Raw genomic sequence first — 27907 nt, 5'->3', positions numbered from 1 at the left:
GCCACGATCATCTGCGCATGTGCATTGAGTACTTCCGATAAGTGAAATATTTGCAGGAACAGAAAGAAAAGCAAGAAATTATTTCATTTGCTCAATCTTTATCTTTTTACACATTGTTAGTAAAAAGGAGCATAATCTGGTAAATCTGTTTCTGCAATATATGCTATGTTTATTGGTTTACCATAGATAAACCTGAAGGTCCGTGGGAGAAAATCACAAGGATCGGGTGGGTGGGGAAAGAGAACCTGTCAAAATTATTCCTGCACTGCCAGCAGTTTCAATAATGCAAATATTCTAATAGTACTTCATACCCACTTCATATTTTAAACACCAGTGCGGGCACTTAGGCCCCACGCAGTCATTCGCCACTTGACCAACTGGCGAATTTGCGATGAAAGTGGTGCATAAAAATCACGAGTTGCGAAATTGGAAATTTCAGAATATTTCTTCTGTCTATCTATCTGCCATTGATGTCAAACCCCTTGCAGGAACGTAGACGTTCTTTGTTCTAATTGTAACTTTTGTAGAATTTTGACTGGTTTAGGATAATTTGCCTTCGGTTCAGGTCGCAAAAAATCAATACTGATACCCACAAGCATACATTTTCAGGTATAACCAGATAAACAAAAAGCAAGAATTATTCAGTAATGCTGTTGCCTGAAGTTTATGGAGTGAGGGCCTCTCGATAACTACAGTTTTGGGAAAACGCGTCAAATTCTCGCAAACTTTTGGACAGATTAGTTGTTAGAACTTTGTTTGGTTGCCAACAAAAACGGGAGTCGAATAGTCTGTCAGTTAAAAACAAAAATCAAAAGCACAGAGAGATCAAGAGTACGATTCAAAAAGAGTCAGATAGTTTCAAGAGTCTTGATTTTCTGAATTCAGCTGGCTTCACACGGGCAATGTTTTGGCATGGCATTTTTAGCTCGACTATTCATAGAATAGTAGAACTATTGGACTCGCCCATGCGTCGGCGTCCACGTCCCGATTTGGTTAAGTTTTTGTATGTAAGCTGGTATCTCAGCAACCACTTGTGGGAATGGATTGAAACTTCACACACTTATTCACTGTGATAAACTGACTAATATTGCACAGGTTCCATAACTCTATTTTGCTTTTTTACAAAATTATGCCCCTTTTTTGACTTAGAAATTTTTGGTTAAGCTTTTGTATGTAAGCTGGTATCTCAGTAACCATTTGTGGGAATGAATTGAAACTTCACACACTTATTTACTGTGATAAACTGACTTACATTGCACAGGTTCCATAACTCTGTTTTGCTTTTTTACAAAATTATGCCCCTTTTTCGACTTAGAAGTTTTTGGTTAAGGTTTTGTATGTAAGCTGGTATCTCAGTACTCACTAATTGAATGGATTGAAACTTCACACACTTGTTCACTGTCATGATCTGACATGCACAAAGCAGGTCCCATAACTTTATTTTGCTTTTTTACAAAATTATGCCCCTTTTTCAACATAGAAATTTTTGGTTAAGTTTTTGTATGTAAGCTGGTATCTCAGTATCCACTAATGGGAAAGGATTGAAACTTCAAACACTTGTTCACTGTCATGATATGACATGCAGTGCAAAGGGTCAATAACTAAACTTCGCATTTTACAAAATTATGCCCCTTTTTCAGCTTAGGAGTTTTGGGTTAAATTCTTATATGTAAGCTGTATCTCAGTACCCACTAATGGGAATGGATTGAAACTTCACACACTTGTCCACTGTCATGAGCTGATAAGCACTATGCAGGTTCCATAACCCTATTTTGCTTTTTTACTATATTTTGCCCCTTTTTCGACAAGGCTGTTGAATAGTCCAGCGTTGCTGTCCTCTAACAGCTCTTGTTGTTATAAATACTGAATCTGTTGAAGGTTCTCCAGCCTCACGGATGCGATTTCAGCCTTGTATACAGGCAAAAGTGTTTATAGCTTTTATTGTCACATGTATAGGTAGAAACAAAATCAAACATACAATTTTTGTTGTTTTAGTTTATTGTCTGTAATAAAGGTACTAAAACTTGATATTAAGATATAAGAATTGTTCCTTTCTGGTGGGAAAAGGAAACCATTTGGTCGAATCATAACATAACGATTTTTGGAAAGAATGAATATTCTTTGTTTTTTGTCATTCACCGGAAATTCAAAGCGTGATACCACCTTAATGTTGATAATCCAGATGAGTGGATTTTGACTGTGGGCAATTGGTATTTTTGTCTTGCCAAAAATATTGGGAATTCCACACCCCTGCCAGGGTTTTTTTTTACCAGGAGGGGGAAGGGGCCCGGGCCTGTGAATTGGGGAAAAATAGCTCGGTATATGGGAAAAGGGGAATAAAAAACCTGATGTAAAGTCAATTTTTGGGGAAAACTGCATGATTTAAAAGAAATTTTGTGAGGGGAAGGGGCCTTTTAACGACCCCTATTATGAAGGGAAAAAAACCCTGCCTGCTCCTCCCACACCCTCCCCCCATATTGCCACTTCGCAGTTTGATATAGCCTTTTTACCAGCTGCCTCCATTTTACTAATGGAAATTACAAAAAAATATCAAAGCAGGAGGGAACACCCTTCCCCACACCTAACACACGACCGATCGCGTAAAAGTGGCTCAAACTTTTTTCAGCCCATTGTGGGCCCTGGGCACTGCTAAAATTTGATTCAGTAGTATGGCAACTATTTTATCAGAAAGACATAAATTGCTTGAAAATGAGCAGAAATATTGTTTATCAAACATTATTCCAAAGCTTAGAAGAAAACATAGAAAATGTGCTCTTGTGGAAACATATAATACTGGCATGGCACTGGATGTGGGTCTGATAACAGACCCTCAATATTATGCTTTTCCTCAGTATTTTGCACTTCCATTGTTCTTAAATTGCAAATGTTTGACCTATCAGCATGATAGTTCTGCAAGTTTTTTTTGCTAGTCATGTGGCAAGTCATACTATTATGTATGTAAATTTTAGTTAAATTTTTTTTGAAAAATTTTCCCAGTTTATCAGACCTCCATAGTGCCCATTAATTGACAATATATTGTATGATATTTTTAATACCCTTTGATAACTTAACAACTGGCAACAGCATGCCAATGATGCGATAATATGACTGTAATTGTATAACTTATAAAGACTTTATTAATTGAAATTACAAACTTCATATGAAAAGTTAAAAAACATAGAATTATGGTATAACAGTTAAGTAATAAAGGTATGCAGGTAAATGTTGTGGCCCTTTCTGGACTTGTAAATATACAACTACATCAGAACACTGTGTACTCAACTCCACATTATGTCAACTCCTACAGTTGCCTTCCCAATTGGTATAAGTTATCAACATGAAGCGGACATGCACATATTAGTGGGACTTTCATGACCGATTACTTTTTCTGGAGTTACGGTCCTGCTGTTGACTTTCTTTATTTTTCTATCAAGCATTTTCAGGGGGCTTGTGTCAAACAGTGTTGACATGATTCTTGTTCACCAAATTCATTCATTTAACTATTTTATGAGAAGGCTTTTGAAAGAATATACCGGTAGTTGTTATTTGCCAATTTTGACTATAAACATTTTTTTTTTACAACATGACAACATTTTTGATCAGGTTCTGCATAATAAGAGAAACTAATTTCAGTCATCAGTGATGAGATTAGGCTTTCTGTCAGGGAACAGTTGTCTGTCTTTCATTGCTTATATTTGAACAAGCCATAATTAAGCCAATTTAATCTTCATAGTTATCTAGAGACCTATAGAAACTTGGTGGTAATTATTCTTGTTAAGTATCTCGAGGATCAGACACTATTACAAAGACTCATTAACTTCATCAGTATGTACATGTATGTATTTTATGTATAGATGATGGCAGAGACAATGGATACAGAGGGAGGAGAGCAGGTTGACAGCAACAGTATGTATGGTACACTAGCCGCTTTCAACATTGACAAGAAGATTGGTAAAGGACAGTTCTCAGAAGTGTACAGAGTTATTTGTAAAGCAACAGGAAATGTTCTCGCTTTAAAGAAAGTTCAGGTACAGTTTGTTCAGTTCATATTCATGATGGGATCAAAATCTACTGCAAGGTCATTTTATACCAAAAATAACATATTTACCTTGTGCCTGCTGGCGGCAAGTGATTCTGCCTTTGCAACCAGTGCAGACCAAGATCAGCCTGCACATCCATGCAGTCTGATCATGGTCTGCACTGTTCGCTATTCAGTCAGTAAATTTTCAGTGAACACCCCTTCGAATAATAAATGGTATTGCCCAAATTGAATGATGGACAAGTCCATTATAGAAATTTAGCAGGGTAAGGGTTAACTAACATGTTAGATGGAATGTTAGTGAAAATTGTAACCATATACATGTATATTGACTCGGCATTGTTCTAAAGAGCATATAAACTGTTGAAGACTTGTTTTAGTTATGATTATAAGTAAAAGAAGAGAGGCTTATGCGCATAGCATTGACAGTATCATCTCAAGAATAGGATGCTTACAAACAACTTGTATTTTATTTGGCTTCATTGTATGTATTTAGAGCATGTTTGTTTTCCTTGTTGTACAATCAGTAGTCATGGTTCAGATATTCCTTACAAGTTTTATGCCATTATGAAAGGCATACCAAGCAGAATTCTTATTTAGTTGTAAAATATTATTACATACATGTATAAACTCACATTTTTAGCTCACCTGAGCACAAAGTGCTCAAGGTGAGCTTTTGTGATTGCCTTGTGTCCGTCATCAGTCGTCCGTCCGTCGTCAACAATTTGACTGTTAACACTCTAGAGGTCACAATTTTGGCCTAATCTTAATGAAACTTGATAAGAATCTTTCCCTCAATAAAATCTTGGACGAGTTCGATATTGGGTCATCTGGGGTCAAAAACTAGGTCACCAGGTCAGATCAAAGGAAAAGCTTGTTAACACTCTAGAGGTCACAATTTTGGCCCAATCTTAATGAAACTTGGTCAGAATGCTACCCTTAATAAAATCTTGGACGAGTTCGATATTGGGTCATCTGGGGTCAAAAACTAGGTTACCAGGTCAAATCAAAGGAAAAGCTTGTTAACACTCTAGAGGTCACAATTTTGGCCCAATCTTAATGAAACTTGGTCAGAATGTTACCCTCAATAAAATCTTGGACGAGTTCGATATTTGGTCATCTGGGGTCAAAAACTAAGTCACCAGGTCAAATCAAATGAAAAGCTTGTTAACACTCTAGAGGTCACATTTATGACTATATCTTCATGAAACTTGGTCAGAATGTTAGTCTTTATGATCTATAGGTCAAGTTTAAATCTGGGTCAGGTGAGGTCAAAAACTAGGTCACTAGGTCAAATCAAAGGAAAAGCTTGTTAACACTCTAGAGGCCACATTTATGACTGTATCTTCATGAAACTTAGTCAGAATGTTAATCTTGATGATCTTTAGGTCAAGTTCGAATCTGGGTCATGTGGAGTCAAAAACTAGGTCACCGGGTCAAATCAAAGGAAAAGCTAGTTAACACTTTAGAGGCCACATTTATGACCATATCTTAATGAAACTTGGTCAGAATGTTAATCTTGATGATCTTTAGGTCAAAAGGTCAGGTGAGCGATACAGGGCCTTCATGGCCCTCTTGTTTATAATAATTGTAGAACTCAAGTTTTCACAAAGCAAAGAAAAGAGTTATACTTGAGTAGATGAATGTAGTGCTATTTACATGTTTCACCTATATATTGCCATAGATTTTAGGGATAAAAACTTTTTGAAAATAATGTTTATAATCGTTTCTTTCATCTGCACAGATATTTGAAATGATGGATGCCAAAGCAAGACAGGATTGCAAGAAAGAAATTGATCTCTTAAAGGTAATATTTCTTCTAAGAATATTGATATTTTAGACAAAAGTTGATAAATAGGTCTAGTTGGTGTATTGGACAAGTTGATATGTAGGACAAGTTAATGTATAAGGCAAATCTGAATTTATGTTGAGCAAGGTAGATTATCAAAAGTACATGTAGCAAAATGTTTGGTTTATAAAGACTCAGAACAAGCTTTTATTTTCCTTCTTTGAATTTCATAAAAAAACATTCTGATAATAAGCATGTACAGAACTTTACAGTATGTTTCGTTTTTAGCTCGACTATTCGAAGAATAAGTAGAGCTATCCTACTCACCACGGCGTCGGTGTCGGCGTCGGCGTCACACCTTGGGTTAAGTTTTTCGTACCAGTCCACATTTTGACAAAGTCTTTTGAGATAAAGCTTTGAAACTTTCAACACTTGTTTACCATCATCATGGCCAGTTATAGGCAAGAGCACATAACTCCATCAAGGATTTTGGCTGAATTATGGCCCCTTTTGACTTAGAAATCATGGTTAAGTTTTTCGTACCAGTTCATATTTTGACAAAGTCTTTTGAAATAAAGCTTTGAAACTTTCAACACTTGTTTACCATCACCATGTCCAGTTATAGGCAAGAGCACATAACTCCATCAAGGATTTTGGCTGAATTATGGCCCTTTTTGACTTAGAAATCTGGGTTAATATTTCGTACCAGTCCACATCTTGACAAAGTCTTTTGAGATAAAGCTTTGAAACTTTCAACACTTGTTTACCATCACCATGTCCAGTTATAGGCAAGAGCACATAACTCCATCAAGGATTTTGACTGAATTATGGCCCCTTTTGACTTAGAAATCATGGTTAAGTTTTTCGTACCAGTTCATATTTTGACAAAGTCTTTTGAGATAAAGCTTTGAAACTTTCAACACTTGGTTACCATCACCATGTCCAGTTATAGGCAAGAGTACATAACTCCATCAAGGATTTTGGCTGAATTATGGCCCTTTTTTACTTAGAAATCTGGGTTAATATTTCGTACCAGTTCATATTTTGACAAAGTCTTTTGAGATAAAGCTTTGAAACTTTCAACATCTGTTTACCATCACCATGTCCAGTTATAGGCAAGAGTACATAACTCCATCAAGGATTTTGGCTGAATTATGGCCCTTTTTGACTGAGAAATCTTGGTTAAGTTTTTCATACCAGTTCATATTTTTTGTAAAGTGTTTGACATATGGCTTTGAAACTTTTATCACTTGTTTAGTATAATAGTCTCTATCTGTAGGAAAGAGAACATAACTCTGTCATCTATTTTGGCTGAATTATGGCCCATTTTGGACTTTGAAATTGGTTCTGTTTCCATACAAGTCCATGTTTTGTCAAAACTATTTGACATATGGCTTTTAAACTTTGAACACTTGTTTATCATTATGATTTCTATCTGTAGGCAAGAGTACATAACTATTTTGACTGAATTATGGCCCTTTTTGGACTTTGAAATTGACTCATATATTGCCATTTAGTGCAAGACTTATCGAAATAAAAGTAATACAGGAACATTGTTTGTCTAATCTATTTATTTCTTTTGTCTGAATATCCGTGGAAATATTTTGACACCATTCTTCAATCAATTCTTCGAATAGTCGAGCGCGCTGTCATCAGACAGCTCTTGTTAGCTCGACTATTCGAAGAATAGGGGAGCTATCCTACTCGCCCCGGCGTGAGCGTGAGCATCACACAAATGTTAAAGTTTGCGTACCACCCCAAATATTTTCAAAGTCCATTGAGATATTGCTTTCATATTTTGCATACTTGTTTATCATCATGAACCCAGTCTGTAAAAAGGAGTAGGCAACTCTATCAAGCATTTTGACTGAATTATGGCCCCTTTTCGACTTAGAATATGCTTATTGTAATGCTAAAGTTTTACTCATTGCTTATATTATACTATCAAGCACTGAGAATAGTCGAGCACACTGTCCACTGACAGCTCTTGTTAACACAATCCCTTCACCTTTAACCTGCTGGTGGCAATTGGTTTTGCCGTTGCGACCAGTGCAGACCAAGATCCGATCATGGTCTGCACTGTTTGCTATTCAGTCAGTTGATTTTCAGTGGACACACCTTTAAATTATAAGTGGTGCTGCCCAAATTGAATGATGGACCAGTCCATTTAAGAAATATAGCAGGATGAAGGTTAATTACATGTACTGTTATGGTTTATTTGTGTATGATAACAGGTTGAACATGTATAAAAAAAAAACTTATCAAAAAAGACTTTGTTTTGAAAGTAGTCGATATTATTATACAGCACTGAAAGTATTCTATATTATTTTACAGCAAATTAAAAAATTCTATATTTTACAGCAACTGAATCACCCCAATGTGATCAAATACCTGGAGTCGTTTATAGAGGATAATGAGCTTAATATAGTGTTAGAGCTGGCAGATGCTGGCGACCTCTCCAGGATGATCAAAGTAAGCTTTCTTCACCTATATATTGTTCGAAAGTTTTTTATACACCAGAAGGGACGTATTATGTTATACCCCCTGTGTCTGTCCGTCTTTGGATCTGTCCGTCCGTTAGCAATTTTTTGTCTGCTTTGTAACTCTTAGACCCCTTGATGGATTTAGAAGAAACTTGACACAAATGTTCACCACATCAAGACGACTTGCAAAGCGCATGTTTCTGATGGCTTGTGTTAAGGCCACACTTGGGGGTCAAAGGACTAATGACTTTGTTTCATGTCTGCTCTGTAACTCTTGAACTGCTTGAAGGATTTTAAAGAAACTTGGCACAAATGTTCGCCACATCAAGACAACATGCAGAGCACATGTTTCAGGTGGCTGGCTTCAAGGTCAAGGTCACACTTCGGAGTCAGATGTCATACCTGAACCCCTTGAAGGATTTTGAAGAAACTTGACAAAAATGTTCACCACATTGAGACAATGTGCAGAGTGCATGTTCTGGCTGGTTGCGTCAAGGTCACACTTAGGGGTCAAAGGTCATATGACTTTGTTTCGTGTCCGCTCTATATCGCTTGAACTGCTTGAAGGATTTAAAAAAAAAAAATTTACACAAAAGTTCACCACTCAAGACGACATGCAGAGCACGTGTTCTGGATGGCTCGCTTCAAGGTCAAGGTCACACTTTGGGGTCAAAGGTCATACCTTCTGGCATATATTGCTTTGCATAGTGGTGCTCTTGTTAAAGTTTTATGTTTAGTATCATTTATATGATACAGTGCAATGGCATGATACATTTCACTGGGTATTCCATATACAGTACTCATTTCACTGTGTCATCCAGATGCAGAACAATATCCAACTGTTGCTAACATTATTGTTAATGCTTTCCGCATTTTTATGTCTCCCACCAAACAATAGTGTGGGAGAAATATTGATTTACTCCTGTCTGTCTGTGAGTCTGTCACAAATCTTGTCCGCACTCTAAGTCGAACATTTCTCATTTGATCTTCACCAAACTTGGACAAAATGTGTTTGACCATAAGTCCTCAGCCAAGTTCAATAACTAGTCAAATCGGCTGAGGCACTTCGGAATTATGGCCCTTGAATTACCGAAAATTGGCCTGTTTACTCTTGTCCACGCTCTAAGACGAACATTTCTCATCGGATCTTCACCAAACTTGAACAAACTGTGTTTGACCATAAGTCCTCGGCCAAGTTCGCTAACTAGCCAAATCGGCCCAGGCACTTCGGAATTATGGCCCTTGAGTTACCGAAAATCGGCCTTTTTACTCTTGTCCGTGCTCTAAGTCGAACAGTTCTCATCCGATCTTCACCAAACTTGAACCAAATGTTTTTGAGCATACTCCCCGTCCAAGTTCACTAACTAGCCAATTCGCCTGAGGCACTTCAGAATTATGGCCCTTGAATTACCTAAAATCAGCCTTTTTACTCTTCAAAGGTGTATTTGTAGTGAGTAAACAGTATATAAAGACTGACTTACTATTTAGATGATTAGGCAGTTGTGGGAGACATGCGCTTTTCTCAAAAGCAGCTCTAGTTTTTAAATTGACTTTTATTTGGATAAATTGGGATGATGCCTAACAAAGGTATAAAACTGGGAGCATAAACAGTCATATCAACACAAGGGATTATCGTGTTGGGATCAGCTTATCTTACCAGTAAGTGAGTAGCAAATACAATATTTAAGTCCAGGATTATTGATTTAAGTGATGGCGAGTCAACCTCTGAGGAATCAGAACCGCTTCACTTTGGTAATTCTAATACTGTAAACAAAATATATTTGAAACCTCTGCTTAAATCAAAAATTGAAAAAATTTAAGCACATTCCTTGTTTGACCTGATTGTGACCCACGTCTATGTCTTAACTATTTCAGCATTTTAAGAGACAGAACCGACTGATTCCTGAGAAGACGATATGGAAATATTTCATTCAGATCTGTAGTGCACTGAATCACATGCATTCACGTCGGATCATGCACAGAGATATTAAACCAGCTAATGTGTTTATCACGGCACAAGGGGTCGTGAAACTTGGTGATCTCGGTCTTGGAAGATTTTTCAGCTCCAAAACAACAGCTGCTCACTCATTAGGTAGGTAATACATAATAAATACATGATAAATAATAATATGATACTTATCATAGCAAAATGTGCATGAAAAATTCTTTAAATACCATGTCTTACATAAATTTGAAGGTTGACTCACTGTTGATAGATTTGATAGATCTTTTACTATTCAGCAACAAATGTTGAAATACATTTTTCCAAGCTGCGTGTTTGCAAGAGGTGGCTGCAGCATCTTACAATAGTATTACCTGACTGGCATATTGTTTGTTTGAAAATATTGTCATGAGATGTTTTTTGGTGTGTTGTATTTTCAGTTGGTACCCCATACTACATGTCACCAGAAAGAATACATGAGAATGGATATAACTTCAAATCTGATATATGGTCACTTGGCTGTCTACTATATGAGGTGCTTAATTCTTAAAATTGTGAAATGTAGTATTTATTCTATTTAGAAGTTAGAGAAAATAAAGTCTGTATTTGTAAAACCTTACTAAATTTATGAACAAAACACGCCGCCAGAGTTTTGAAGTAAGAATAAACATTGATTATGAAATTCGGAAATAGATTTTAGTTTTGCGTGTTTTGTTGGCAAATAAAACACTTTTTTCGTTCAGATGCGTCTTAATTAATCATTCAGGCTGGCAAATAAAACATGGTTTTGAGTTCAGATGCGTCGTAATCTAATCCCGGAGGCCAAAGACCTGAGTGATTAATTACGACGCATCTGAATGAAAAAAGTGTTCTATTTGCCAACAAAGCATGCAAAACTAAAATCTACTTCCATTCTAACATGTTCAAATTACACCAGGAAGGGATACTAATCTGGAATCCTTTTTAAGGCAGAATAGTCAAAAAGTAGGTCATTTTGCGAAACGTGTTCTAATTGACAAGACAATACCCGGTAAAGTCACAGTTAGCAATTTATTAATTAATATCTTCTAGAGTTATATTAGAGAAGTGATACTTTAGGTATAAATGATAAATGTTGCTTGTCAATTCAGTTAACTTGCAGGAATTGCCTTATGATAGGACTTAAACGATTTGTTTATTTATAGATGGCAGCTTTACAATCACCGTTCTATGGAGACAAGATGAATCTGTACTCACTATGTAAGAAGATAGACAAATGTGATTACCCTCCACTACCCTCAGATGTCTACTCAGAACAGGTCAGTTAGTACTAATATATAAAAACCTACCATTTGTTAGGGGTTATTCTGTTGAATAAAGTGAAAACAGTGGAATGCCCCCTTGGAATTGTAAAAAAAATATGGGCAATTCCATGAAAAAACCTGTATAAGTCACATGATGTAATTATTGCATGATAACTAGCTTAAAATACTGGAAAATAACTGTTTTTTCTTATGTCATGCAGAAACTGGTATATTGTAATTTAGTTATCTAAGGCAAATTAAATTCTACAATATTTTACAAATAAATGTTATTTGTGTTGTCATGGCAAGTTGGCAACTGAAATTCCAAAGCACCCATGCAGCATGAGAATATAGAGGTGTATAGATATAAGGCCCTTGAAGAAACCAAAAATACATGGTTAAGCTATTTTTAATTTAAATCGATTTAAACAGTTTCTGAATGTTCAAATGTATGTTTATTTAATGATTTGCATATTTTGTCGCATAAATTACATGAATATACACACCATGTGCGACAACTTCATACTGCTTTCAAAACGTTCTTAACATAGTGTCTAATGCCTTTGACTTACTTAAAAGCATTGTAAGTCTTGAAAAACTGAAGATAATTGCTTCAAATTGTAAGATTTTAACAGTAAAAGAATGTTCTTCATGAGTATTTTGTTATCTCAATTTCATTATTTGTCACTAATACAGGTTTTGTCATGGAAAAGCTCATATGTTTTCAAAATTTAGCTAAAAGTATTAACTTCCAAACTGAATATTCTCTTAGGGAATGAATGTGTTATTTTGCAAGTACCTCAGTATAGAACAGTCAGTTACACTTATACAGACAAGAGGGATTTACTATTTACATTGTGGCAGATACTTTCTCTTCATATCATAAATTTATTTCGGACTTTTTTGGACATATTTGAACCTTGGACTATCCAAAGTAGATGACAGGTTTTGCACAGCCATTGAAAAGTCTTTGATGCTGATTCTTGAAAACTCCTAAGGACCTTGAAAATGACTAAACCCCTTAAAAAATTCCTGAAAAAAACTTGCAGTTTGAAATGTAGAGCTTGATCTTTAGCCAAAACTCCTTGAAAAAAAGTTCTGTCTTCAGTTGAACTTGCTTGTTAAAAGCCCAGGCTGAAGGCATTTAAACCTGACAAAAGTAAATGCATTTGTTACTCAGTTGACAAAACTGTTAACTTGACATATTATGGGGAGGGGAAATTGTACTGAAAAGACCAAAGCAGCAAAAATTTAATCAGTTTATAATGTATATATTAGTACCCGAATTTGTTAATCTTTTGAATTATATATATTTTACAATGGGTGATGAATGAAATCTTGTTGAAAAAGTTGTTGAATTTCAAGACATGCATTTGAGAAGAGTAGTCCTTGAAAATTTGCAAAAAGAAAAACATGCTTGAATTTTGCCTGACAGTCACATGATTGAAAACAAGTACATAGTATCCAGTCATAAAAAGCTTGTAATTGTGTATTTGAGAAATTATATATTAAAAGTGAGCATTCACTGTTTAGTCGGCATATTACCTATTGTATTGTTTAAATCATTTATTTTAATGTAGCTTAATATGTTTCTATTAGTTACGGAAGTTGGTGGCCATCTGTATCAACCCAATACCTGAACAGCGACCAGACATCTCCTATGTGTACAGTGTGGCACAACAGATGCATGCTCACTTCCAAGGACAAGTACAGCAGCAACAACAATTCTTGCAACAACAACAACAGCAACAGCAGCAGCAACAACAACAGTTCCAGCAGCTTACACCAGAACAACAACAACAATTGTTAGCTCAACAGCAACAGAACATTCAGGTTGTGAATGCACAACAACTTACACCACAACAACAACAGATGTTGCTTCAGCAACAGTTGCAACAGCAACAGCAATATCAGCAGCAGCAACAAGCCATGTTGCAGCAACAGTTATTGCAACAGCAACAACAGCAACCAGAACAACAACAAACTACATAAGAAAGTTTCAGTCAGTAATTGTGCCAAAAGATAGTGTTTAAATTAGTCAAAACCATGATTTTTCACATGAGAAATCCATGCGCTGCATAAAAACATGCAGTTAGCATCAAACCCTTGAGACGGGTACTTGCCCATAACGTAAGACAAAGTCTTCAGTTTGAAATGTATAGTGTGCATGCACATTTTGAACTTTTGTTAGGTGCACCAGCACTATTACAAAGCTTGATATACTGGTGGTCTGTTTAAGCTTTTTGAATACAGTAAGTATTTGTCTTACATTAAAGTTATTCAGGTATTTTTTTCACCAGATAAGATGCCTGGAATATTTATATTACCTTACTTGGTTAATTAAATCAGATAGAAATTTTGTCAAACAAAGTGACTTTCTAAAGATGTTTTATAATTATGTGATGTGTAAAATATTTCACATTTAATCATCCAACCCAAGATCTTACCATTAAAAACTAAAATTCTTGTTTTGTTGATAAAAGTTAGGTTCCAAAATGGAAGTGGGAAATTAAGCAGAATTATGGTTAAACACAAAGTTAATTGTTGTACAGCATAAGTTTAGCATGGTTGTGTAGAGGTTTTCTTAACTATTGTGTTGTTATATCACTGCACATGTGTTTTCATTACAGTCTAAACTTTCATACATGTATTAACCAGCATAATTTGTTTATTATATCAAAGATTTGATTAAAATACATGATCTGATATGGGCTGGCCTATATATCATCATCCTATCTGTTGTTTGTATTTGAGCACATTTAGTCATACTTTATATTGTGTGTTCACCAGGTTTAGGATTATATTTCCTGAATTAAGAATATAACTGTATTCTCACTTTTATTTGATTGTTTTGGTAAGTTTATTCATATCTTGAATGTGTTGATGTCATGCTACAGTAACTTTGCATATACTGATAGATATTGGAATAAGTCGAAGATAAACTGTACCCAGTTAGGCCTTTAGTGTTGTTAACATAAAAGTCAGTCGGTTTTGTAACTCTCAATCTCTTGAAAACATTGATCTGACAGTATTCCACATTTATTATTCAAGTTTCACATATCCTTGATGCAGGGCCACATGATATCATTATTACAGGGCCATGTAAGTTCATAGATACAGGGCCACATATCATTGTTACAGGGCCACATAATATGATTGTTTAAGGGCCATGTAAGTTCATAGATACAGGGCTACATAATATCATTGATACAAGGCCACATAATGTCAGAGGTAAGGGACCACATTATTTATTGTCTCAGTTTGATGTTTAACATCATTCTATTGTCATTGTATATGTTGTTTCTCATATTGTAACCGCCACACCTAGATCTGTCTGCAATAGATGTAAAATTACTGAGAAATAGAATAGTACATGAATATTTTTGTGAACATGAGTGTGAATTTAGTAGGAACAATGTGTTCTTTAATCAAACTGAGATTAATGGAGTTTTTCTTCCATAATAATGTTATATTCATTTCTAGTTTTGTGTAAAACATTATATCTGAAGTTTAGGTCATATATTTAACAACTTTTCTAATTCTATAACTTGGTTGTTTTGTTGTTGTCTTTGTCAGATGTTGACTTAATTCAATGAAAATTGGACATAGTATGTAATAACCTTTTTAAGGTAGAATTTAACAGCAATAACAGTCTGATATAGATTCATTGAACTGTGACAGTTGCAGCAAGGTCACTATAAAATAAAAATTCACAAAATGAATGCAACTATGTGCAGGCTGCTGGGAAAGAAGTCTTGCTGTCTGTCGGAGTAAACAATTTTGCTGCCAACCTTTAAGTTACACTCATCACCTTTAAAACACATCCTGATCTGGACATAGGATACTGTTCCTACATGTGTACAAAATTCTATAAAAATTGAAAAATGTCATCATTTATATACTTTTCAAGGCCACTGCATCTTTTAATGTCATGTCATTAGTGAAATTACATACCTGATCTGAAATTTATATGTTGATCTGAATGGTCCACTGCAACTTATAAACTGATACATAGTAACACTGCAACTTATAAACTGATACATAGTAATATTAATTACATAAATAACACACACTTATTCTAACTTTACTGCTCCCACTAAGGATTTACTGTTTTTGCGAGTTACTTTTGTGAAATTGTTACAGTTCAATGAATTTGCATCAAATTGTTATCTGGTCAACATATTGATGTACAACAAAACGCCAGGTGTTGACTTAGAAAACTTCTTAAGTATATTTGTATAAAATGGAACATTTTCAGTGTATTTCCCACTTAGAATAATGTACATATATTCTCATGACATTATTTTTAGAACTTCATAATAAGCAGTGGTAAAGAGTTGTGTAAATGATTTAGTTCAGTGAAGGAGAAATATGTTGTGTAAGGTAAAAGCCAGTGAATACAATCTCTGTGATAATAACTATGTATTTATTACTCACAACATTCCTATGTACATGTCTTGTGTAATAGTGTGTATGCAAGCATTAAGTGCTCAAACATTTCATAGGACAAAATGTCTCAAGATTGACAAGACTAGGAAACCATATATCATTATGCAACATATGTACACAATATTTTCTTTGCCCATATGCTACATGTAAATGTTTTAAATGAATTGAAACTTACTTTAATTCTAATCGAAGTTTTAGTACAAAAACTTTGGTTTGAGCTTTACACCTGGCTTATCTAACAGGTAGAGCACAAGATTGTGAAACGGGAGGTCTCAAGTTCGACCATTGGGTATGGTGTATGATCTTGGTAAGGATTTGATGGAAGATGATGTGTGTGAGGTTATTTGTTCATGTGGAGAAATTTCCTTGTGAAGTCAGTACAGGTGAAGAAGACTACTGTTACATTACTAAAATACTGTGTTAAACCAATAGAAAAGCAAGGAAACAGAAGTTCTATAACTGACACAGTTGGTGGTTTATTAAGTATATTTTGAGTGCATATTAGTCATAAATGTGTTTACTAAATTTGTCTTGTTTATTTAAGTGCAAACAATTCATGATTACATCATTGTCATTGAAGCATTTGAGCTGAAAATAGAAATGAGCAAAAAGATAACAAATACATGACTTAAGAATCGGTTTGTCATGGAGATAAGAAAGGGCAGGTTATTTTGAACAATCAGTTTTACCTGTATTTATATTTCTCATATAGAAAGCTCGTGTCAATCTGTTTTTGCAAGGTTTTTGGGTTTTTTTTTTTTTTTACAAAATCCAAGTTCATAAAAAATTCTTTTTTGTCCTATGTAAGAGATTCAAACTGAGTTTCTAGACTAATCAAATAAGTGCAGGCTTGAAGAAACGTTGTCATTGGTCTTTTACAAAAAAAAAAAAGTTTTGCAACAGCAAGACAAAATACCAGATTTTCAAGGTAGTCTGTGAACTTTTATAATTGCAGACCATACGATTCCCACTAATTGTAACTGCTTTTTGCTTTCTGCAGAAACATAGTGTGCCTTTATCTTAATTGAAATTTCTTATAAATTATATTTGAATTCTATACAGATATTTGTATCATAACATTGAAATAGAAAACGAGAACCACCACCTTTTTTTTCTATGAAGTACTGTTTCTCAAAATTTGTGAAATATACATTCTTGAAGTTTTGAAATTTTACAACTTGATGAAAATGTTATGGTTCACTCTTCTCAAAAGCAAATAATTGGTATCTTTTACGTTCACTAAATATACTTGGTTGAACATTGTCATTTATGATGTCTGTCCCTTATCTTCGGGCTGTTTTGAGTAAAAATCAGAGAGGGAGAGAGAGAAAGTAAATTATCCGTCCACAGGAGAATTTACATATCAACAAGGTTTTGTATCATTTTTTTTTATATAGATGATTTTGATTTTTACAGTCTTTTCTTTACACAAAAAGTGCTTTTGAAATCCATCATTTTTCTATTCTCCGTCCACGTTTTATTTATATATATCTTTATATATTGAATATGACAATAATTTTGTTGTGATGTAGATATACTATTAGGACAAGAGGTCAGTTAGTTACACAAATTATGATTCTACATGGTGTTTATCTATGTACCTGTTTGACACCTGTTGAACAGAATAATGATCTGCCTGTATAGTTAAACAATGGGTGATAAGTCATTCAATTTTTAAGTCTATTCTCTCAGTAAACTTTAGACAGGTTTTTTAGTGTATAATGTGTAATGTGTTGCAAGTAACATTATGTCTAAATTTAGTCTTAATCAGTGGACCAGAAATTGTTTAAATAGACATTAAAATATTTTCTAAAATCTTACAATTTACATGTATTTTTAGGTGGCTGCTTCACAGTCAGATACGGTCTTCTTAAAATGTTAAAATTTCAGTGGATCTGTTAAAAGAAAGGTAGAAAACAATCAAATTGAGATGTATGAATGTTGCATTTTAATTGGGGACAGGGGTGCATAATTACTCTGGTTGTCTTGTTTCATTGTAAAATTTATTGAAATTTTATACTCCACATTGTCATAAATATCATAATATTGGTGCCATGTAAAGTTTATGAGGTATTCTATGTTTGATCATTTCAAAAAACATCCATGAAATAACTGTTCAAATGCCAAATTAATTTCTTGAAGAAAACCTTTATATCTGAAACTTATTTAAGAAATAATATGAGCAAACACTAAATATATGATCTGGGTACTAGGTAAGTGGTGTACCTTGGGAGTGTTTTGCATATCTAGAGGGAAGTTAAAACTGTTCACTCTTTACACAGGATTGCTATGATTTGCAAGAAACAGTTGAAGATTATGAAGTATCATTTTATATACTAGATGATAAGGAAATAACGATTTTCTGGGCGATAGGGAAATGAAGATATTTATGTTAAAGTTTTTATTGATTTTATTAGTCCCCTAACGGTTGAAAACCAGTTTCGGGGAATATAGGAATGCGCTTTTCCAGCATTCCATCCTTTTGTCCGTCCGCAATTTTTTGTCCGGTCCATAGCTCTGTCATCCATGAAGGGATTTTAATATTACTTGGCACAAATGTTCCTCATGATGAGACGACATGTCATGCGCAAGACCAGGACCCCTAGCTCAAAGGTCAAGGTCACAATTGGAGGTCAAATGTCAACAGGGCTTTTTTCCTGTCCGGTCCATAACTCTGCCATCCATGAAGGGATTTTAATATTACTTGGCACAAATGTTCCCCATGATGAGACGACATGTCATGCGCAACACCCAGAACCCTGACTTAAAGGTCAAGGTCACACTGAGATCAAAGGTCAAAAGAATTTGTTTCCTGTCCGGTCTGTAACTTTGTCATGTAAGGCAGGATTTAGATATCAGTTGGCACAAATATTTCCCTGGATGAGACAACATGTCAAGCACAAAACCCGGGCCCTAAGTCTAAGGTCAAGGTCACACTTAGAGGCCAAAGGTCAGATACAAAAATGACTTTGTCGGGAGCATTTCTTCTTCATGCATGGAGGGATTTTGATTAAACTTGGCACAAATGTTCACCACTATGAGACGGATTGTCACGCGCAAGAACCAGGTCTCTAGGTTTAAGGTCAAGGTCATACTTAGAGGTCAAAGGTTAAATTTAAGAATGACTTTGTCCAGAGCATTTCTTCTCCATGCATTGAGGGATTTTGATGTAACTTGGCACAAATGTTCATTGCCATGAGGCACCCTTGTTTTAAGAATTACCTCCCTTTGTTTTACTATAAATAGATTATATTGTTACTTTTTTATTTTTGGCCATAGGGAAAAATCGAGACCACTTTTCTGTGGTACAACATGCATGTTACATTGAATTTTTAGATTTATTTTGACCTATCTTTACCAGGTAAAGAGTTTTGTGTGGACTTGTAATATATTTTTTTCTAATAGATTTTTAAAAAAAAAAATTTTTTTCTCATTAATTTCCCTTTGTTGTTACTATAGATAACTTACATGATAACTTTTTCATAATTGGCCAAAATAAATCCATATGAAAGCAACTATAGGTTTTTATGTATGCAAATTTGAATCCAAGTGTTTTGTTATAACATATTGTATATATAGTACAATATTGTTTATACATCATTGACATTATATCAGTTCATAATGTTATACTGCAGTAGAAACAATAAGGTGCCTTCCAGTAGGGGACTTTGTATTGCATGGCAATACTTCATTCACTTGTTATGTTATATATCCTGAAAATCTGTAAGTACACACACTGAAGGACTTTCTAAAAATTCTGTGGCATTATTTCTTATTTTGAGAAACCTTGTATAGATTGTTATGTTTGTTATTAATGATATGTTGCTGTTAGTGACTTGAAAATATAAGATATGTTAACGAATGAATGAATTATATATGTTAAAAGGTTAGTAAAGAATGTTTGATATATCTATTATATATATATATTATGTTAGTAGTTATTGCTTTGGTGTACCAGTTCTATAGGAAAAAACTGGGGCAACCATAGACTTACAATTACAATTTTTGACTTGTGATGAAAATGAAATTAATTTAAAGGTAAAAACTAGGCATAATGTAAAATTGAAGTTGTTAAGAGAGAATTTAGTTGCCCCGAATCAGTTAGCTGACAAAAGTTCTTGTTAGAAATTCAGGAAGGAGTCACCAAGATTAGTTAGCATAATAAGTATAAACTAGTATGAAATGCAAAATAAATGACGATGCTTTTTTAAAAGCATCATTTACTTGTAATATTTAACATAATCACTACAAATGATAGCAACATATACTGCTATTCGTTGATTTTTGTTGCAATTTTTCATTTATCCCAATCAAAATCAATTATGAGTATTTACATTATAGAAACATCTTTCATTCTGATTGTCACACAAAAACGTGTCTTGAACAAAATAGCCCCATGTGGTTCTTGGACGAGCTGTATATGAAAAGAATTTGAACCACTGCCTTACCCTTGCATGATCGTAAGAGGCGACTATTAGGGTCTTAACACTTGGTTTTGCAGTAACTCTGTGATTCCAGCAGGTATGCAGATTTTGATTCCATACCTCATGTTTTTATTTCGATGTAAATGAGATGTGGAACCAAAATTTGTAGTCCTGTTTGGCGCCATATAACCTATACCGTGTTGGTGCGCCGTAAAACCCAAATAAATAAATAAATTGAACAAAATAGTCTGTTCAGATAGTATGTCAGGAAATTCTGTTTCATGTGTATCAATTATTTCTTCCAGCCTCAACAAACACTTTGTTAAGCTCACCCTTTACTGGGAATGGTTCTCATGAACATCTTCACTATATATATTATAGACATTAGTCATTTTGTTTTATTTTGAATAAATATTGTTGTCACAAAGTCTTTGTTTTTTATGTTCATAATAATTTACAGTTATGAAGAAACCGTTAAGGTTATATGTCTACTAGAAGAAAAAACATGACTGGTATACAATGTATCACACTTAGACAACTCTAGGGAAAAACCAAAGCTGGTGCCATAAATCACACAAGATTGCTGCAGATAAACAAAAACCAGTGCTGGTGCCATGAATCACAATTAAGACTGCTCAAGATAATAGATCCGGTGCTGGTACCATAAATCACTATTAACTGCTGCTGAGTATTGGTGCCATAAATCACTAGACTACTGCTGATTAGAGTACCAGTGCCGGTGCCATAAATCACAAGACTGTTGCTGATGAAAGTACCTGTGCAGGTGTCATAAATCACAAGACTGCTGCTGATTAAAGTACCAGTGATGGTGCCATAAATCACAAGACTGCTGCTGATTAAAGTTCCAGTGCAGGTGCCATAAATCACAACTACTGCTGATAAAAGAACCAGTACTGATGCCATAAATCACAAGACTGTTGCTGATAAGTACCAGTGCAAGTGTCATAAATCACAAGACTGCTGCTGATTAAAGTACCAGTGACGGTGCCAAAAATCTCAAGACTGCTGCTGATGAAAGTACCAGTGCAGGTGCCATAAATCACAACTATTGCTGATAAAAGAACCAGTATTGGTGCCATAAATCATAAGGCTGCTGCTGATAAAAGTACCAGTGCTGGTACCATAAATCACAAGACTGGCTGGTGCCATAAATCAAGTTCATGGCAGCTCCAGGGAAAGTCAATGCTGGTGCCATAACTCACATTGACTGCTGCAGATAGGATCGCAATACTGGTGCCATAAATTGCACTTCAGATCACCCCAAATGAAAATCCAGTGCTTGTGCCATATTTCACACTTGAGATTGCTCCGGGGAAACATCCCATACTGGTGCCATAAATATTACTTAAGACCACTAGGGAAACACCAGTGTTGGTGTCATATAACAATATGAACCTGAGAGAAAGCTTTTGGGTGAGCAACTTTAACCTCCTGTAGTATTGTCATACAGTTACGCAGAGTCATACTTTATAGTACTTCTGGTCTCAATCTGGTAGATGGCCCTTCAAAAGTAATGTTCAAAAACTGATATACCACTTTCTCAACTTTTCTTTCCATACAGAAATACAGCAGGATAGTAAGTATTACAATTGTCAAAATATCTGGTATTGCAATCATTTCATACACCTACGAAAAAATAATAATTGTCTTCAGATGTCCAAAGTTGATGCATTTTTAGCTCACCTGAACTCTCTTCAAGGTGAGCTATTTGTATAGGTGGATGGTAAGGCATCTATCGTCCATTGTCCATCATCCTGAATAAACATTTTTTACTTTAACATCTCTGAAACTACTTTCAGAATTACACTAAATTTGTTGTGAACCATCCTGGCATGCTCCCATCTCAAATGTGTTTCAATGGTTCCGCTTGGCCCGTTTAAGAAGCCACCAGAGCTAAGAATAGAAACAAACTTTTAAATGACTTCTTCATCAAACTTGGTCTGTGTCATCATTATAAGGTTCTTTCGATTTTGTTCAAATTTGGGTTCTTGGCCCCTTACAGGTGCCATTAGAGTAAAACCCTTTGAACAACTTCTTCTCATGAACTGTTTGATGGATCTTCATGAAACTTGATCAGTAGCATCAGTGTAAGGTCCCATCTCAAGTTTAATTAAATTGAAGCACTTAGCTTCTTCTAGGGCCCGCTGGCGCTAAAAATGGAAATACACATGTACCTTTAAAAACGACTTCTCTTCATGAATCACTTGATAGATCTTCATCTAATTTGGTCTGTAGCATGATTAAAAGGTCCTCTGTCAAATTATTCAAAAGGGGGCACTTGGCCCCTTTTAGGGGCTGCTAGAGTTAAAAAAGAAAAACCTTAAAACAACTTTTTTTTCATGAATTGCTTGATGGATCGTCTGTAACATCATTGTAAGGTCCCCTCTCAAGTTTATACAGATGGAAGCACTTGGCCCTTTTAGGGGTCACTTAAGTTAAAAATAGAAATAACTTTAAATGACCTCCACATGAATCACGTAACAAATCTTCATCAAACTTATTCTGTAGCATCATTGTAAGGTCCTCTTTCCATTTATTCAAAATGAGACTATTGGCCCCTTTTAGGAGACACTAGAATTTAAACAACTTCTTTTCCTGAACCGCTAGATCATGTAGATGGATCTCCATCAAACTTGGTCTGTAGCATTATTGGAAGGTCCCCTCTTTGACTGTTCCAATGGGAGTACTTGGCCTATAGAACTTAAAATAGAAATACCTTTAAACAACTTCTCATAAACCATTTCAAGTTGATAGATCTTTTTGTAGTTTGTTTGTAGCATGATAAGGTCCTCTAAAGTTTGTTCAAATGGTTGCACATGTCCCCTATAGGGACCACAAGAGTTAAGAAAAGAAAAACTTTTAAACGACCTCTTCTAATGAACCAGATAATAGATCTTTATCAAACTTGGTCTGTAGAATCATTATCAGGTCGTCACTCAAATTTCTTCAGATGGGGGCACTTGGTCTCCATGTAGGTGTCGCTTTAGGTAAACATAGAAATACATTTAAACAATTTCTCTCATGAACTGTTCGATAGATCCTTATCAAAAATCGGTCTTTAGCATCTTATAGGGTCCTTTCTCAAGTTTGTTCAAATGGGGGAGTTTGGGCCATTATAGGTAAACATGGAAATACCATTAAATAACTTTTTCTTATTAACTGCTTGATAGATCCTCGTCAAATTTCATTTGTAGCAACATTATAAGGTTCTCTCTCAGTTTTTTATAAATGAGGTCATTTGGTCCCTTTCTGGGGCCACTAGGGCATTAATTAGGAAAGCCTTGAAACAAGTAGCTTGATGGATCTTTATCTGACTTGCAAACTTTGTCTGTAGCATCTTAGAAGGTCCTCCTTCATTGTAAGGTCCTCTTTCCAATTTATTCAAAATGAGACTATTGGCCCCTTTTAGGGGACACTAGAAATTAAACAACTTCTTTTCCTGAACCGCTAGATGGATCTCCATCAAACTTGGTCTGTAGCATTATTGGAAGGTCCCCTCTTTGATTGTTCCAATGGGAGTACTTGGTCAATAGAACTTAAAATAGAAATACCTTTAAACAACTTCTCATAAACCATTTCAAGTTGATAGATCTTCATCAAACTTGGTCTGTAGCATCATTATAAGGTCCTCTAAAGTTTGTTCAAATGGTTGCACATGTCCACTCTTAGGGACCACAAGAGTTAAGAAAAGAAAAACTTTTAAACGACCTCTTCTAATGAACCAGATAATAGATCTTCATCAAACTTGGTCTGTAGTATCATTGTCAGGTCGTCACTCAAATTTCTTCAGATGGGGGCACTTGATCTCCATGTAACGGTCGCTTTAGGTAAACATAGAAATACATTTAAACAATTTCTCTCATGAACTGTTTGATAGATCCTTATCAAAAATCGGTCTTTAGCATCTTATAGGGTCCTTTCTCAAGTTTGTTCAAATGGGGGAGTTTGGGCCATTATAGGTAAACTAGGAAATACCATTAAATAATTTTTTCTTATTAACTGCTTGATAGATCCTCGTCAAATTTCATTTATAGCAACATTATAAGGTTCTCTCTCAGTTTTATACAAATGAGGTCATTTGGTCGCTTTTTGGGGCCACTAGGGCATTAATTAGGAAAGCCTTGAAACAAGTAGCTTGATGGATCTTTATCTGACTTGCAAACTTTGTCTGTAGCATCTTAGAAGGTCCTCCTTTCTCAAATATTTTCAGATGGGTGAGCTTGTCCCTTTTTTCGGGCTGTTTGGTAAACATGGAAATACCATTAAATGACTTTTTCATGAACTGCGTGATAGATCCTCATCAAACTTCATTTGTAGCACCATTATAAGGTCTTCTCCCTGTTTTATTCAAATGGGGGCACTTGGTCCCTTCTAGGGGCCACTAAAGCGTTAATTAGAAAAAAACAACTGACATGATGGATCTTGATCAAACTTGGTCTGTAGCATTATTATGAGGTCCTCTTCCAAGCTTGTACAAATGGGAACATGATTTCTTTTAGGGGCTGCTAGAGCTAAAAATAGGAAAACCTTTAAATGATTTCTTCTCATGAAATGCTGAATGCATCCTCATCAAACTTGGTTTTTAGTATCATTATAAGGTCTTCTGTCAGTTATTCAAATGGAGGTGCTTAGCCTGTAGCATCATATTAAGGTCCACTCTTTATTTTGTTAAGATGGGAGTACTTAGAGCTGAAAATAGGAAAATAAGTTCTTCTCATGAATTGCTTGATGATCTTCATTAAACTTTGTACCGGGTATATAGAATCATTTTAAGATCATCCCTCAGAGTTCTTCAAATGAGGGCGCATGGCCTGTTTTATGCTTTTGGATACGAAGTACAGATGCTACCACTCATGATTCAGTGCGTCCTATAATTTTAAGTATATTCAAGGTCAAATAGTTAAGGTTGGGTGAGTGACTTAGGGCCGCTTTGGCCCTTTTGTCTGAAGATTTGCAGGTCAAATGACAGCAGAACACTACATCTCAGATCTTTCTCATTGGTTTAAAGTAATTCAGTTCTATGACCTAATAGGGACATTTGTACTAAGAGCACTTCGAGGACTTAATAACACTGTACATTATCATAGTACAGTTCGCCAGCATTTAGAACATTACTTCCTTATAAGTTAAAGTTACAAGTATGAGTTTTTTTCCAGCATAAGTGAAATTTTGGACTACACTATTCATGTACTGAACAAAGTGACGAGTAATTAAGATACTGTTTAGTTCATAAGCCCAAGATTTCATATAATATCCATTGCCAAGGTGTTCAGTTCATCTCCCATCCCTTACAGCTCAGCGTTTGAGCCTTGCCAAGATGAAATACGAGAAAGCAGCCGAGCAGGCTGGAGTAAGATCAGTAATTCTGTTAAGGTGTCTCCCTCTCCCTAGAATAATGCCTAAAAGGTCTCTGAAACTTATCATTGTGTTTACAACATTGTTTATAACTTTACGACATCTGTTAACCAAACCAAAATTAGCACTTTAAATGCTGTAAATCAGTACGTAGTCTCTCTATTTAAAGCTTATTATACAGCATGAGAATTGTAATCTCAAGTGCAGTTGGCCATATTTAGCTAGCCTAAAAGATTACAAAAATTGAAAAATAGGTATGCCCTCATTTAACCATACCAGGTTTTTTGTTTATTGATCATGCTGACCAATAAATTAATAAAGGCTTAAACTATTGTATAAAGTCCCTTTATACAGATTTTAAACAATTAAAAGCATAGTTATTAGAGTTATTATAGAATCGTTTTTAAAATTCCAAGCCTCCTAAATTTATCCTATAACAACAAGATCAGTGCAACGTCTAAATCTGTAGCAGTCATCGACTTTAGTTTAATGCTACTAAGGTTATACTCAATTATTTTAGCTTGATTGTGATGATAGCTAAAACCACACTCTTGAGTCCACTTCCTGCAAAATACAGTTCTGAGATGTACAAGGTGTGGTCGTGACCACAGTGGGGCTCGAGGCCCATATCCTCTGAGTTGAGCAGCCGACTACCTAACCACTAGACCAATTCATCCTTTTTGGAATCCATCTTCAAGCTAGGGGCAAATGCTCTATACATTAATATCCCTACTCCAAAAGCAGTAGGGGTCATTTATTCTCTGTAGGCAATCTGCCCCGATGTCTCATATTAGTAAGTCCTGGAATTGATCAGTTGTTAACCTTTACCTTGCTACATTTCTATAATGAACTTGTCCATCTTTCAATTTGCACAGTACCATTAACTGTACCTAAAAGATACTGACTGAAAAGGAACAGTGCAGATCATGATCAGACTGCACGGATGTGCAGGCTGATCATGATCTACACTGGTCGCAAAGGCAGAATCAATCATGTCCAGCATAATAAGGGTTAACTTACTGCAAATACGCTGTTTATTAAACCAGTGAGATCAAACAAGCTAACTCAAAGTCAACAGTGTTATACAAACACCATTAATTTCATTGACTCCAAAAGCTATAGGGTTTATAAAGTTGCCAAATGAAGAATTCATCCCTTTAAATTTCATGCCTGTGTGCCCACTAGTTTTCTACTGTTTGGAAACTACCTATCAGGTAAAGTTCAAACTGATCTTGTCCTCGGGGAGGGGAGAATGTTGGGCGTAAGAACATCAGCTGCAATGCCAACTTTAATGAACAACCTTCAATACATCATAAGTGAACACTGTTGATTTAAATTGGAGACAGTGCCTTTTATTTCAATAAATAAACACCCACAAAGAAACAAATGAGGTGCCATATCAAATTTTACACACAGGATTTCAGCTTGTAGAGGAACACTATCAAATCAAGCCTGGTCTATTTTAGGTAAAGTTTGCCATGCTATAGGACAAATGTAGTTTTCCCAGGGAAATAGAACTGCGTTACTTAATAAAAGGGTCAGAGGTATTACACTAATGGTTCAGATAAGGAAAGATGTCACAGAACTATATCTAGCATGTCATAATCTGTCATGACAGTAGTGTTGTCTAGGGCATTAAATGTGTCCTATTTTCTCAACAGAAGATTTTACATAGCAACTATTATGTCATATTTATGTAACTATGCCTATCATAAACAGTGAAATACTTCTTATTAGATTAGTCAAAATGCCGATATTGTGAGATTAAAACTCAATTAGCTCAGTATAAAGGATTTTTTGTTTCCTGCTTTTTATAAAGAATTTTGATATAATTTCATTTATACCATACATTTTGTTCAAAAGGTACTTGAATGATCCAGTTTATTTCATGTTATAAGCTTTACAACTATGAGGGGTGTTCGGAAAGTTTCGGGACTAGTGCCGTAACATTATTATTTTTTAATATTTTTTACACAATTCTTTAAACATACATTGCTCCATATACCTCTTACTCATTCTCATTTGCTTCTGAGAATGAGTAAGAGGTATATGTAGCAATGCATGTTTAAAGAATTGGGTAAAAAATATTAAAAAATAAGAATGTTACGGCACTTGTCCTGAA

General features: G+C 35.1%; 1 protein-coding gene across 1 annotated transcript; it reads left to right on the top strand.

Annotated features, from left to right (window-relative positions):
- Window positions 1–15: 15 nt before the first annotated feature.
- LOC123548056 (serine/threonine-protein kinase Nek7-like) lies at window positions 16–20836 on the top strand. The gene is made up of 8 exons (XM_045335289.2): window positions 16–139; window positions 3855–4028; window positions 5784–5846; window positions 8190–8300; window positions 10187–10403; window positions 10694–10788; window positions 11438–11551; window positions 13136–20836. The coding sequence occupies exons 2-8, from the start codon at window positions 3855–3857 to the stop codon at window positions 13526–13528; spliced, it is 1167 nt and encodes a 388-aa protein (XP_045191224.1). The 5' UTR covers window positions 16–139; the 3' UTR covers window positions 13529–20836.
- Window positions 20837–27907: the final 7071 nt, after the last annotated feature.

The sequence above is a fragment of the Mercenaria mercenaria genome, chromosome 15, assembly GCF_021730395.1.
Source record: "Mercenaria mercenaria strain notata chromosome 15, MADL_Memer_1, whole genome shotgun sequence".
Classification (NCBI taxonomy): Eukaryota; Metazoa; Mollusca; class Bivalvia; order Venerida; family Veneridae; genus Mercenaria; species Mercenaria mercenaria.
The sequence above is the reverse complement of the archived record's forward strand: the minus strand, read 5'-3'. Positions and strand labels throughout refer to the sequence as shown.